At 47.7% G+C, this 15646-nt stretch overlaps 1 protein-coding gene across 1 annotated transcript in view; it reads right to left on the bottom strand.

Annotated features, from left to right (window-relative positions):
- Positions 1 to 9859, bottom strand: part of PELI2 (pellino E3 ubiquitin protein ligase family member 2) — a 118606-nt gene extending 108747 nt beyond the window's left edge. The window contains exon 1 of the mRNA XM_075926281.2: positions 9652 to 9859. Within this exon, the coding sequence (XP_075782396.1) occupies positions 9652 to 9728 (77 nt within the window). The 5' untranslated portion in view covers positions 9729 to 9859. The remainder of the gene's footprint in view (positions 1 to 9651) is intronic.
- Positions 9860 to 15646: the final 5787 nt, after the last annotated feature.

Genomic DNA, 15646 nt, shown 5'->3' with positions numbered 1-15646 from the left:
CTCTCCACTAGGCCTACCACATGGCAATCTCCAGACAAGAAATGGGAAATCAGGCCTTTCCAGAATAATGAACTCTGCACAAGCCTGCCCATGGGGGTACCAAAATGCACCATCCCCAGCATCTTAGCTGAGTATCACTTCCACACACTCCCTATGCCCACTGGAATTGGGAACAAAGGATCACTGGAATGTCAAGTTTTGTGCTTTGTTCAAGACTTAATAGCCACTGGGACTCAGTCAGTATGCCTCCTGTGCTTATTTTCCAGCGGAGCCTAGTGGATTATTTCCATATCCACACATTTATGAAGTCCAGTTGAACACAGAAGGCTGTGCACCACTGATTTTAATGAAAAAAATACACATTTTGGCATTTTATCTAAAGTTAGGGTAACAATATTTTCTGAGCAAAAATTAGGGACATGTTAGCCACACCCCCTGCCACAAGAAGTCCCACCCCTGGAGATAGTACCCTCAGGGTCAAGATGGACACATGACCAGCAGTAAAGGGTGTTGTATGTCCCCTCTGAGAACTCTGCCCACTGTCCTCCTACCAATAGGGATGGGTTTTGACCCCCATATGATCCCTCCATGCAACCCAATCTACATTGCTTTAACTCGGGGGGGGGGGGGGGGGGGGGGGGGGGGAGTGTTCCCTCTAAGATTTTTCTCCCATGAGCGGAGTGAATTTTGTCTTGTGCACCAGTATTGAGTTCACGTGGCTTGTTCGGGTATGTTCCACTGTGGCACCCAAGTTATTAATAAATATCTTATAAACCTCTCTCCTTTTCGCTCTGCTGCCATGTCTCCTCCCCTCCTCTCGCCCCATCTGCTCCCTGGTGCCTGCTGCCTTCCACCCCTCACCCTCCTCTATTGTCCTGGCTCTTGCCATTCTCACTCCTCTCAGCCCTCCTGGGACCTGCCCTCCTCCCCTGTACCAGCCCTTCTCTTCCCCATGTCCACTCCTCCTCTAGCCCCACTTTTATCATCTACCCCATCCGCATCCCCTCTCCTAACACCTCCCTATACCCACCTGCCCTGCCTCTCTCCTCTGGTGCTCGTCCCTCTCCTAGAGGCGTCTGCCCCTCTGCTTCAACCCCATAATCTCCTGGCACCTGCACCTTCCTGGTGCCTCCTCCTTCCCTCCCTGCCCTCCTTGCCCTCTTTCTCCCTAGTGCCCACCTCCTCACCACCCTGTTACCCCAGGTCTCCTCATGCCCCTCTATTCCCTCATACATGACTTGCTCCATCCCTGCCTTCCTCATGCCCACATCACCTTTCAACCCCTCTTCTCCTGGCACCCACTCCTCTCCTCTTCCTTCCTCTTGCCCTCATTGTCCCTCCCCATTCTCTCCCAGCATCACCCTGCTCCCTCCCTTCTCGCACTGACACCTTTCTTCCCGTCTCCACTCCTGCCCTTTTCCTCATGGTCTCCTCTTGGCCCCCTGGCATGTGTGTCTCCTCCACCCTGCCTCTGGTGCCTTCCACGTTCTTTTCCAGCCAGCCCCCCTCTGCCCTCAGCACAAGCCCCTTTCTCTCCTCACCCCACCTTTCCTTTAGTTCTCCCCCTACCCCTTCCCTCACCTTCCACCTTCAACATGGAAAGCAGTTTGCGGGGCTGGAGCCAGGCTGCAGCGCTATTTTCAGCACCACAGTCTGGCCCCAGCTATTGCTGGGGCGGGACTGTGTGCCAGGACTGGAGCAGAGGCCACCCGCAGTGCTATATTTAGTACCATGGTCCCAGTCCCCACGGGTGGCCCAGCTCCAGCTGGAGTCAAGCAGCAGCCGCACGAGACCCATTCCTGTGAGGCTGCAGCAACTGGAATGTACCTCATGCGGCGGCCGCTTTATTTTAGCTGGAGCCAAGGCCGCCCATGGGGACCTGGACAGCATTACTAAAGATAGCGCCACAGGCAGCCTCCACTCCAGTCCTGGCACCTGCCGAGCCCAAGCACACCCCACCCCACAGCGCCCCAGCTGGGCTCCATGCAGTTCCTGCCGGGGCTCCAAGGTGTCCCGGAAGAAGAGGTGGTGCTGCCAGACCAGGACCGCATACAGCACAGGTGGTCCTGCATGGGGAGGGAGAGAAGGAGGGACCACATGCCACCAGAAGCGAGCATGCTGACCTATGCACCCTGCTGGCGGGGAGGGGGCTGTTGTGCCATGTGAGGAGCAATGGCACAGTACCATTTCTTGCTTCTTCCCACAAGCCAGTGTCCCTATCAAGTAGTGAAATGTCTCAGAAATCCCCAGCAGACATTTCACTACTTGATGGGGCACCGGAACAGAGTATTTAAATTCGGGACTGTCCCAGAAAAATTGGGACGTATGGTCAGCATACCTAAAGTGCAGTAAATAGGAAGGCAAGGAACTCAGAAAAGAAGTGTGTCGGACTTGTTTTCTTCTGAGTGTGACAGGCTTGCTGGCTGTACTTGCTGGGGCAGAGAAGGAGGGGAGGGAATGAGAGAGAATTACAGTTTACTTTTGCAGTGCACCCAACTTCATTTTCACATATATTCTTGTAACAAGTAAATCAGTCTGTGGTGACTGTGTCACTAGCTGTGATTTTACATTGATGTGGCAAGGCAATGAATAAGGTCAGCTGTTAGGCATAAACATAGGTTCTAAGAGGGGGGAAAGAAAAAAAGGTATATAGCAAAATTCTGTCCTATTCATATGACACCTACAAGGGCCAATTTAAAATTATATTTTGTTTATATCAAGTCAAAAATAAACTTTTGCTCTACTACGCTGTATGCTACTTTTGCTGAGTAACCATGTAATCTTATTACTGCAACTGTCATCCTTCCTTTAACCACTCCCTACTGTTTCACTGCATACTTTGTTGCCTCATGTCTAGATTTCTACTCAGATTCTAAAACCATGTCCACCACAGCAATATTTGAGTGTAATTTGACTGAAAGTTCTTGCGAGGACAAGGACCAGGCCTTCTTAACCTGTATAGTTAATGGAACATGACACCACATAAAATATTTCCAGGAAGTGCCCACCTACAAAGAGCTCAGTGATGCTACTGGTAGTAACAAATAAAAGACAATCAGAACTGCAGAACTGATCCCCTTCCAGCTGTGACTTTTTTAAAAAACCATGTACACACTTCTCTTCACCAATAGAGGAAGCAGTACCTTAAAACATGCTGAAGCCCTTGGCCACCAGGACATTTCTCAGAAAATGGTTCTTATGTGCAACTTAGAGAGATATATTAAATAAGACTGGATAGCAGAATCTGAGCTGCTCGAATACTGAGTCAAGGAATCTATGCCACATATTCGGTTGTACAGAGGTGAAAAGTGTATACAGAGTCAAGCTATAAAGCAAAAAAGCATCACAACACAAGATGAGGCTGCAGTAATCCCTTGAAGACCTCTGCATACCCTCTGGGGTACATGGTTGAGAACCACTGACCCAGCATACAGAATACTTCACCATCATGCCTGATAGGCATTTATGGATTTTTCCCTCCCATCATGAATGTACTAGTCTTTTTTTTGAACCCTGCTATAGTTTTAGCTTTCACAAAATCCCCTGGAAATAAGTTCCACACATTGATTATGCATTGTGTGAAGTACTTCCTTTTGTTTTAAACCTGCTGACTATTCATGGTTCCGCCAGTCTCCCACAGGATGACCTTGAGCAAGTCATGTCTTCTCTTTGCCTCAGTTTCCACAACTGTAAAATGGGGATAATGATAATTCACCTCTTTATAAAGTGCTTTAACAACCACTAATGAGAAGCACTATCAAAACACATTTAAGCCAATGCCTGAAACAACAGCTCTAACAAGTTAAATATTTGCATAGAGTTAATTTATGTTTAGTTTAAAAACTGCTTTATGACCTTTTTAATGTTAAGTGCCAGCAGTCTGGTTCCATTTTCGTTTAGGTGAAGCCCATCCTTCCTGTATAGGCTCCCCCTTTCCCAAAAGTTTCTCCAGTTCCTAATGAATCTAAACTCCTCCTCCCTACGCCATCGTTTCCCTACTCACTGGAGACTCTGAAGCTCTACCTGACTACCTGGCCCTGCGGGAGGTACTTGAAGCTTTTCAGATCTACCAAAAATGTCCTGGATTTCTCTCTCTTTCCTAGCAGTCTAAATTTGGCCTCTAGAACCTCCTTCCCTACTCTAATTTATGTCATTGGTACTTACATGTACCATGACCACTGGCACCTCCCCAGCACTACACAAGTCTATCTAGATGTCCTGAGAAATCTGCAACCTTTGCACCATACAGTTTGCCTGGTCATCACAAACCCAGCTATCTATATTTCTAATGACCGAATTCCCCGAGTACTACCATCTGCCTTTTCTTAATGACCGGAGTTCCCACCCCCAGAGAGGTATCCTAATGCGAGAGGATAACACAACATCTTCTGGAAGGGGGGGGGGGGGGTCCCAACTATGGGATGGTTTCCCTCTGCTCCAGTTTATTGGTCTCCTTCCCTGAGCCTTTCCTTCTCCTTAACAGCACAGGGACTGTCTGACTCCAGGAGTTCAATCTATTTAGTTTACCAAAGAGAAGGTTAAGGGGTGACTTGATCAAAGTATCTTGATCAGTGCTTTAATGAACATGTTAACAGGCCAACAAGGAATCAGAGCTATTGCTAAGTACAGTCTTTCAGATCACATGTTCACCTTTCGGCATTAAGCATAGTTTTCCCAGTGAAGTATTTTTCTTTGATTGTAAGGTTTAACTCATACACAGAGCACAACATTGTTTATAATACCATTAAATGTAAAGACAGCAGAGATGGGGGAAGGGGAAAATTAGTTTTTCTTAACATAAGCACGATTTGAAGTAGTTTGCAAAGCAAGTTAGCTTCACTACACATCAACAGTTTACAGACATCCAATTTAAACTAGTCTTAGAACACTCCTAAATGAAGAAAGTTAACTAGCCTGTGGAACTCATTGCCATGTGATGTCATGAAGGCCAAAAATATAACTGAATTCAAAAAAGCATTAGATAAGTTCACAAGCCAAAATGTTCGGGGACACACACCCCATTCTCTGGATGTCCCTAAATAGAAGCTGCAACAGGACGACAACTGTTAGATCACATGAAATTGCCCTTTTTTGTTTTTCATTCCCTCTGAAGCATTTGCCAGAAACATATTGGGATAGATGTCCCATTGGATCTGACCCCAGTATGATCATACTTCTGTTCTTGTCCAACACACAACATCAATGTTTCCTATTTAAAATTTTTAAATAACATTGTAACAATTACACAATGAATTTTTAAGATTCTATCTGTTAAAGAGGTCATTTTATTACTATACTCTTCATTAAAAAAATGCCACAAGGAGAGCTACACTTCTGACACAGGTTGAACCTCTCTAGTCCAGCACCCTTAAGACCTGACCAGTTCTGAACGAGGAAATTTTCCAAACCACACGAGGTCTAGAAGAATTACCAACACTTCCACCACTTACTGGGCTGTTAGAGGACATTTAGGAGTAAATTAAAGCTAAACAACAGCACAGAACACTGAGAGCTAGGACTGGTGGCCGTAAACAAACTTTATGAGACTGTAGGAAACTTGGCCACATCCATGAAAAGTGGACATCCAGCTAAGTAAAATAATGCTGGACAACAGATGTTTCAGGATCAAAGAGTTCTGGACTAGAGAGATTCAACCTGCACTTTACTTTTTTTGTCAATTTAGAGATGTTAATGTAAATCTAATTCTTCAAAAATGAGATCATTCATTCAAAAACTTATCTGGAATTCTTCAGTTTTGTACAAAAGTAATAGGAAAATTCAAAGGTTATTCTGCCTACTTTTTTAAGAATGCTGAACAGATGTGCATTCTCTATTCTGAGAGTTCCCAACAGGGATGTTAAGGGTTTGAACCGGTTACTCGTTAACAGGTGATGCTTATCGGGTAACGGTTAACCGGAACCCAAGGAACAGCCCCCTGGGCAGTCCCACCTAAGGTCAGAAGCCCCCCAACCTGTCCCCATTTAATCAGTTAACCAGTTAAAATTAACATTTAACTAATTAAATGGAGTTTTACATCCCTAGTTCCCATCCAAATAGAAATTCAACACTGATACTGGAAAAAAGAAAGCAGAATTGTATGCTATTTATGGCAATCAAGTGTACTCAGCTTGAGGTCGAGTGCAGTGTGGTAAGAGGAAGGGTATGCAGTGGATTATATATTCATAATTTAGGGCCATAAACCTTAATTCTGCCAAAATGGAATATGTACACAATTTTGTTTTCTGGCTTTGTCCTATCCTCACACTATAAGTCTACTATGTAAATATTAATCTGTTAACATGGTTTGCTATAGTCAACAAAGGCAAAGCTAAATGTGCCAATACACAGCTGAGGCACTACTAGATTAGAAAAGCTACCTGCATGAGTAAACTCTTTTCTGTGGAGAGGCCCTTCCTAGGTTAGAATCTTAACATTTTGTAAAAAGGACAAAAGAATGTTCAGTTTGTACAAAAACACCTCAGTATACTTGGAAAAGCAGAAAATAGGATGTATCCTAACCTATTCAAACCAATGTTACATTTACTGAAAATCTCATTATTGTAAATTTCATATTAAATAGAAATGCATGGCACTAAAAAGATATTTGCTTATATCATTAAGGTCATCATATTGTTTAAAAAAAGCATAGCAGAATCCACCAAATTAAGATCAGAGCCAAATGTTTTAGACTTATGCACTTTCAAATATTGCTAAATATAGCAAAACAGAAAGGGAAATGTGCTTCCAGCTGCACACAAAGCATCTGCAGCACAGCATCAATTTATACAATCTAATTAAATTAAAGATTTAACATTGCACTATGGTTCTATGAGAGAAACTGTTTCACAGCTGAAGTTAGCCTCCATTCTCACCAAATCCTCACCAAATCACAATTACCAAGACACGTTCTCCTACTCTTAACAGCTTGACAGGGATTTTTCCAACTGAAACTGCTGAAATACAGCTTTTAATCACTTTTCAAAGATTAGTCATTGCATTTACAGCCATAGCTGAACTCCACTACATAGGAACTATGTCGACATATTATTCCTGTCTCCAGACACATATTTAGTGTTACTTAAACACACCCCATAGAACATACAGACTGCTTACCAGAGCAAGATTAAAAGGGCTTTTCCTTTCTGTTGGATTTTAAAATCCAATTAATTGCTTTGCAAAAGAGAACATCCTTTCATAAGAGATTGCTAGTCTAAAAATGATTATGGCTTTCTACTTCATTCTAGGAAGCATTTAACAGATTTGTAGTGGGGGAAAGAAGTTATTAACATAGTAATTCTTTAATTGTTCAGGAACTCTGCTTCATGGTCCATTTTAAAGCTTTCTGTATTTATTTGCTAAAAACGTTCCCCATTTGCTGAACATGCATTTAATTCTGATAACTGTAAACTTATGCATCTTACAGCATTCTCTAGGGCATTCAGTGAATACGGCTTACATGCCTTATGTTCATCAGCAGCTACTATGATGTTCAGCAGAAAAGCTTCAAGCTCTAACAGCAGGGCTAGGAACATTAATACCAAGCGGATTACTTTAAGATCCATATCAGGCTCTAAAAAAATAAACATTTCCACTACAAATCTGAATGTAAGTGCCTCTTTCTCCTCCCTCCTCCCCTAATTTCATCATGCCCCCTGCAATCTAGACAAAAGGGACAACATCTATCCTACAAACAAAGATGCCACTAGAAAACGTAAGCAGTTGAAGGGAAGATTTTAATTACTGAAGTGTAATGATTACAGGCAATTGCCACCTACAAACTATATAATGCACAGAGAAACGTAAGCAGGATCTCTTCATACACTCCATAATCAGTGTTTAGAAACTTCTGTGTGTTTGTGTGTGTGTATACATATCTATATCTATATATCTTTGCATTCGTCATGCTGCATGCTTAAGAACTTTGAATGTTTGCTAAGGGAAAAGCTAGCCTTGCTAGGTCCCATCTACAGCAGCTTCAGTGCCACAGGGACACAAGCATACTGCAACCTGCCCAGCAGTGCAGGCCCCAAAGCTCAGCACACTGAGGCCAGCTCCACTGAGAAATAGGGTCCATGGAACCAGCCCAGATATTATCCCTAACCATGCATAGCAAGCCCTTGCCTGAACCAGGAGTTTAAATCCATCCCACAGATCTGCATTAGGCTAATGGGAGACAGAGAGACTGCCAGCTATTGGGGAACTGCACGGGCTATAGTTACAAAGGGGGCATGGATCACCTACAGGCACACTCTCCAATGGAAGTTGTGCCTTAGACCAGGCACAGGAAGAGGGCAACGCACCAGCCCAGCGGCAACCCCAGAGCAACACAAGAACCAGCCCTGCCCCCCACCAAGAACATCCTGCAGGAGAGTGGGGCAGCAGGGCCCGTGTTCCCCTCGCTCACCCATCCAACTCCACCACTGCTGGGGGGAAGAGGGATGCTCCCCACCCCAGAGCCTCCATGAGCAGCTCAGAGCTAAGTGGCCCTGGGAGTTCCCTGCTCCAGGGCTCCTGCCCCCCCCCCCCCGAATTTCACCTTCACAGGCAAACAGAAGACAAAAGATCCCTGCGCCATCCCCGGGGGGAGAGTCCCGCCATCCCCTCCCCCACCGGTCCTCCCTCAGTCACCCGCACTCAGGGACCCTCAGTTATTCCCCCTCACGATCGCAACCCCCCAGCGTCCGCACAGGCACCTCATTGCCCCCCACTCAGAGATCCCTCCCCCCAGGCGCTGCTGCCCCCCCTCCCGCGCGCTCCCCCCAGGCGCTGCTGCCCCCACTGCCCCCCTCCCGCACACTCCCCCCAGGCACTGCTGCCCCCAGGCGCTGCCCCCCCTCCCGCACGCTCCCCCCAGGCACTGCTGCCCCCAGGCGCTGCCCCCCCTCCCGCATGCTCCCCCCAGGCACTGCTGCCCCCAGGCGCTGCCCCCCCTCCCGCACGCTCCCCCCAGGCACTACTGCCCCCCTCCCGCACGCTCCCCCCAGGCACTGCTGCCCCCAGGCACTGCTGCCCCCCCTCCCGCACGCTCCCCCCAGGCACTGCTGCCCCCAGGCACTGCTGCCCCCCCTCCCGCACGCTCCCCCCAGGCACTGCTGCCCCCAGGCACTGCTGCCCCCCCTCCCGCACGCTCCCCCCAGGCACTGCTGCCCCCCCTCCCGCACGCTCCCCCCAGGCACTGCCCCCCTCCCGCACGCTCCCCCCAGGCACTGCTGCCCCCAGGCACTGCTGCCCCCCCTCCCGCACGCTCCCCCCAGGCACTGCTGCCCCCAGGCACTGCTGCCCCCCCTCCCGCACGCTCCCCCCAGGCACTGCTGCCCCCAGGCACTGCTGCCCCCCCTCCCGCACGCTCCCCCCAGGCACTGCTGCCCCCAGGCACTGCTGCCCCCCCTCCCGCACGCTCCCCTCAGGCACTGCTGCCCCCAGGCACTGCCCCCCACCCGCACGCTCCCCCCAGGCACTGCCCCCCCTCCCGCACGCTCCCCCCAGGCACTGCCCCCCCTCCCGCACGCTCCCCCCAGGCACTGCTGCCCCCCTACTCAGGCACTAACTCCCCCCCAGCCCCCCCAGGCCGCCCCCCCCCCCGCGCTCTCAGGCACGCTCCGAGCTGCCCCCTCAGGATCCCAGCCCTGCCCCGCCCCGCCCCCCACTCACCCCAGCACCACGAGCTCCCCGTACTTGACGGGCTCCTTGTTGGGGGCGCAGTGCTCCTCCTGGCTGGGGGAGAACATGGGGCCGCCGCGGCTCGCCCGCCGCCGCTACAATCCCATGGGGGAGGGGGGGTCCGGAGCGGGCTCCGCGCTGCGCCCCGCACTGAGCCCGCGAGCGCCCGACAACAGCCACTAAAGCCGAGCGGGAGGGGGGGGAGAGGGACGAGACCAATTGGCAGCGGGAGGTGGGGGGAGGCGCAGAGTCAGGGCGAGCCCCGCCCACAACCGCGGGCTGGCCAAGCTCCCCGTCGCCCCGCCCTCCCGCGGTGCCCGCAGGCGGGGGGAGGGAGTCGCCGTTGAGCCGCCCCTCCCTGCTTCTTCACCCCCTCCGGGGACCGCAGTGGTACAGCCCGCTGTGTTATGTAAACATAGAGTAAGGAGACGGGGCGGCTCTTAAAGGGGCCGCTGGCTTTGGCCAACGCTCCCCCACTGCGGGGGCTGCGGCTCCGCTCAGCTTCTGCGCCCTCCCACGGCACCGCTCCCAGAGGTTCTAGGTTCACGGGGCTGTAGAGCGAGAACCTAGAACCTATCAGATAGAGGCAGCCGGGGTTTAGTTCGTGGGGATCTAGAGCTGTGCCTAGTTGCTGGGTTCTAGGTCAGCCGCCAGTCACCTTACACTGGGGTGCGTTCTAGACCAACGTGTCAGGGCACTGCTGTGTCTAGGCAGCAGGTTCTAGGTCAAGAGTCTGTCTGCCTTACACTGGGGTGCGTTCTAGACCAACGTGTCAGGGCACTGCTGTGTCTAGGCAGCAGGTTCTAGGTCAAGAGTCTGTCTGCCTGACGCTGGGGTGCGTTCTAGACCAACATGCCAGGGCACTGCTGTGTCTGTGCAGCAGGTTCTAGGTAAGAAGTCTGTCTGCCTTACACAGGGGCTGTGTTCTAGAACAACACGCCAGGGCACTGCTGTGTCTAGGCAGTGGGTTCTAGGTCAGCCATCTGCCTGATTACACTGGCGCTGTGTTCTAAACTAGAGTTGTTATATTGCGGATAATCAGCTAATCGAGCAGTTGATGGAATTTCCATCGACTACTCAATTAGTTGCCCAGGGGGTATCTGCAGAGCCACAGCAGAGTTAGCTCCTGGGCCGGTGTGAGGCTGTGACTTTTAAATGTATTAAGAGCTGTCAGGCTTGTAATACATTTAAAAAGCAGATGTGCAGTGCAGGGGACCAGAAGCGAGCCAGGACAGCTGATTCCTGGCAGTTCTTAATACATTTGAAAAGCAAGGACACAGTGCCTGAGACCAGGTGTGAGCTGCAAATCAGCTGATTCCCAGCTTGCGCTGGTCCTCCACTATGCCTTTGCCTCTTTTGGCCCCACAAGACAGTGCTGGAGGGAGCCAGCTTTGAAGCCGGCTCCCCACCACCACCTGCTTCTGCTCCCCACCTTTGCTGCCTCTCTCTGATAGAGGCAGCAAGGTTCAGGGGAGCAACTAGTCGAGTCACTACTTGACTACTCGATAAGCATATGCTTATCAGGTAGTCGACTAGTTGCTTACATCCGTATTCTAGACCTACAGATCAGGGCACTGCTGTGTCTAGGCAGTAGGTTCTAAGTCAGCAGTCTGTCTAGAACACAACTGGAGTTGTGTTCTAGACCAACACACCATGGCAGGTCCTTCACTCCGCACCATTATAATCTCTACCCGTGCGAAAGCAAAGGTGTTTGACTGGCATCCCTCCCACCTGTCAAGCTCAGCATTCTGTTCACTGCGCACCACAGCAGGTGTTTTAGACCAGTGCCCTCTCCAGCATTCTCTTACATATATACACACACATCACAGCAGGAATTCAAGATCAGTGTCTCCTTCATCTCACACTGGAACTTGGGTTCTAGGTTCCCAGTAACCACATCACAACTAGCAATGGATTATATAGAGATCACTGACACTTACCAGTCTGGGCAGAATTCCTTGTGATTCCCCTCCACGTTACATGTTGTAGATAGATGGTGCACATATCCAGTGCAAGAGATCTATATTGCAAGCACAACTACATAGAACAGGGAACTCTTTTTCAGGCTCAAGTGTGATCTGGAGTGGGAAGACAACTGGCATAGCCAACCAAACCAGAAGCAGTTTTAGATTATTCTTTCAAAGAAGGGATTCCAGTTTATCATCATCACAGCCCCGAGCAGGAAATTCATGTGACCATCACTGCCATCCAGCTCACTCACTAGCTTCAAGCTATAGCCAAGTATTGGAGACTAGGAGAATGCTCATTTAATGAAACTAGACAGCCAGCATTAGTATTAAGGGGTGTAACTAGTTCTGTCCATTTTCTATTTATTCCTGTTTTCTAACAGAGAGGTGCGTGAACCATCTGATCCATTCAGATTCTGAATGTCAGTCCTTCCCACCCCTGCAAGCAAGGCCTGGGACTGTTGAAAGGTGGAAGCTCTTGATTACATGCAAACCCATCTCTAATATATTTTTTCTGCTCCTGTGCAAATAAATAAAATATGTTCTATGTGCCCTAGCAAGATGTTGATTGTAAGCAAAGATAGAAGTGGAGGGACAGATAATCCTAAAATGAGCCACCTTTGAGACACATCATATTAAAGTGCCAAGCAGGAAACACACTGCCTAGAGGAGATCCCAAAAGCAAATGTTTGTGGCAGCATTCAAGATCAGCAATGGAATCGTCCAACGACTACTTGTCGAGGACAAACCCATTCTATGAGGGGAACATCCAGAACCATCAACATTTCCATCTGGTTTTATGAATAGTAATAACTTCCTTTTAAAACTTCCCTCTTTACCAGCCCCTTCTCCCTCTGTCCCAAGAAGTGTGCAAATAAAGGACAGCAATAATGATATTATGTATGGCAGGGAGACGTGGTCATACTTGACAATATTCACTGCACTTTACTCGATATCACACAATTGGCTAGACACTTACTGGGTGGATAAATTAATAAATAAACTAACGTGGATTGCCTTTCATTTTTTAAATTTTAGCACTGGCACCTATGAGATTTTCCCAAAGAGTCTTTTAATTGTGTTTGGTGGGGGGTAAAGGAAACACCATTCAAGATTTTATTTATCAGCAACTTTAAAGCCCACATTTCCAGCCACTGAAGCTTGGTTTCATCTTCTAAAGGCTTAAAAAGCATCCTGTGCTTTTGTTCTTCAAGCAGCTCTTGTTTTAGGCTTTAAAAAAAAATTAAAGGAGACTTTAAAGAAAAACTTGCTTAAAAGGCCATGTTTCCACTTGGCAGACATTTACGCTCCATTTTATGTGTGCAGGCTTTACAATGATCCTGAGCATCTGAGTTTTTTTCTCTTTAGGGAGTTGGGTTTGGGTTTTTTTAAATACCTTTAAGAACTTTCTTTTAAAAAAATAATATTGTGCATAAAAGCTGGTGATCAGATTATTAACGAGTCCCACTGCAGGCAATAGGGATGGATGCTGTCCATTTCTGCTGCCTTTCCAGGAAAGAAGCATTGCAACTATTCTGTAGTCTGTGGGAGGCCTTTCCAAAGACAATCATGAAATCGTGGGGAGGAGATTTAAATAGGGTTGGATGGTGGGGAACTTTGGAAATCATTGTTAAAGGGTAGCCAAATCTATAAATAAATGAAACCGGAGCATGGCTCCTGCTATGATTCTTTTGCATATTTCCAGAGGTACAAAAGGAACACCACACTGTTCTAACCAGTCCACAGAGGTTCCCACAGTGGAGGGACTAAAGGCAGAAGAGGGCTTAGCTAAAGCACTGCAGCAATCCTGCAATGCCCTTACGGCTGCTGTAATCAACCCCTAAAGAGCCACCACCAACCAGTGGAAGTTAGACCAACTCTGAAGCTTCTCTGGCTAGAGCTCAGTGGCCCAGGCTACTTCTACACGACAGAGTTTTTTCGGAAAAACGGCATTTTCTAAAAAACTTCACTTACACCCACACTGCAATCACATTCTTTCGAGGGGAAAAATCGAAAGAACAGAAGGGTTTTCCGACATTGGCAAACCTCTTTCTACGAGGAAGAAGCCTTTTTGCGAAAGAGCTCTTTTGAAAAAAGGCGTAGATGGACGGGGAAGAGGGAGTTCTTTCAGAAGAAGAGGAAAGAGGAAAAAGCACAGATGCCCTGGTGGCCATTCCATCCATAGCAATCACAGCTTACATGCGAGAGAGCATCCATTCAGTGCGTCCATCTTTCGAAAAAGCAGATCACTTTTTTGATGCATTTTGGCAATGTGGATGCACTCTTTTGGAAGAAGTTTTTTGGAAGATCTCTTCTGGAAAAGCTTCTTCCGAAAGAAGCCTGCAGTCTACACATAGCCCCAGTGAGCTGCAGGATTAGGGAAACAAAAAAGTTGGTCCCTTTCTCAAGCCCAATGAGTCAGATTTTTCAGACAGCCTCCAGATGAGCTCCGTTTGATTTTAACTCACTCCTTTTGCACCCACAAAGACCATGCAACTAAAGTTGTGGGTGAACAGCTAGCTATCTGATGTACATGAACAAACACAGGCTGTGTGCACACAAAACGAGCTCACAGCTAATTTCATAGGCAATTAGCTGCACTCCCAGAAAAGGAAACCAAGACAGAAAAATGAGTCAATAATTTTTACAGTTACTTCTAAAGACTTGTATTTCCAGCTGCATATGTATGCTGGACAGTGTGTATCAGACCGTGTCTATTACAGCGTGGAGTTTGCCTGACGAATCCAATTAGATTTCAGCTTTTTTCTCTTTTCTTTTCCTTTGTTACCTAACAAAAGCACAAAATCAACCTAGGCTAAATAGAAATCAATGCTATTGAGTTGGAAAGTCTCACGTACACAATATTTGGCTGCTACACCGCTGTGAACTAAGGATGTGAAAGGTTAACTGGTTAACCAGTAATCATCACCCTAAACAGGAACGTGAACCCATTCCAGTTATCCCCAGGAGCGGGAACAGAGTGCTGCTCCAGCCCCATAGAGCCCACCGCAGGCGGGGACTGCTCCAGTTCCACCTGTCCATGGTAGCCCCGGCCCACTACAGATTACACGCTGGCTCCCTGGGAGCAGGACTCACAGAGGAGGCCCAGGTAAGAATCTTCCCTGGGGCTGGCAGCTCTGTTCTTGGGCAGGCTTTGCTGCAGGCCCTGCAGTAAAAAGCTTATTTTAAGCTTTATACTTCAGAGCCTGCCGTGTGTGTAACCGTGGAACTGCTGAGATTTTCAGCAGTTACTCGGTTACCCGACATCTTACATCCCTACTGTGAACATCCGAAGAATATGAAGGAAACTCGCTGTCACCATCCATAGTTCTGGTTGGTGTGGTCTTGATTCCACAATGAGTTTCACATGAGCCCGTAAATAGCTCCCTCCAGCCTCGAATCTCAGAATGGCTTACATTCCATTGAAATAACTGTTAGTTAAGTTCTGGTTCTCCTATTGAAAGATCTGGTTTTCCTGCACTGAAGTTGTACTTGGCTATTAATTTCCCTGGCAATTATATTCTTCTGTCGCTTCTGGCGATAAGGTAAAATGAAACCCAGCCAATTCTGAAATGCGACAGAATTGGAGTTTTCTTAGAGGCTTTGAGGAAACAGAATTAAAGACAGGGAGCTGAATTATTACAGATATATTTATCTTCTTTATTGCTTGACACAAACAGCAAGGAAAGCTGGGCAGTAAGTCACTGTCAGAAAAAACAAATACAAATCAAAAACAAATGTGAAAAATTCCAACACTAATTGCTTCCTCGTCCGGCATTCCTACATTTCCCCTCTTTACCTTCAGTGTGAACAGGAGTTTGTATTAACTCCTCCGCTTGTATATAATCTAAACAAAATTAGTTTAACTCTCAAGAACGTCTCCAAAAGAATTCAGTGCACTCCCACTGCCGCTAAGACAAAGCAAAACTCCCCTGCATTTCAGTGGGAGCAGGATAGTCTTTCGAACTAAAAGTTCTTTTGTCAACCAAATGCGTGGGAGCATTTTATTTTTTCTTCTA

Source organism: Pelodiscus sinensis, chromosome 5 (genome assembly GCF_052426305.1).
Source record: "Pelodiscus sinensis isolate ZL-2025 chromosome 5, ASM5242630v1, whole genome shotgun sequence".
NCBI classification, from domain to species: domain Eukaryota; kingdom Metazoa; phylum Chordata; order Testudines; family Trionychidae; genus Pelodiscus; species Pelodiscus sinensis.
Note: the sequence above shows the minus strand (reverse complement) of the source record. Positions and strands in the feature narration are given on the sequence as shown.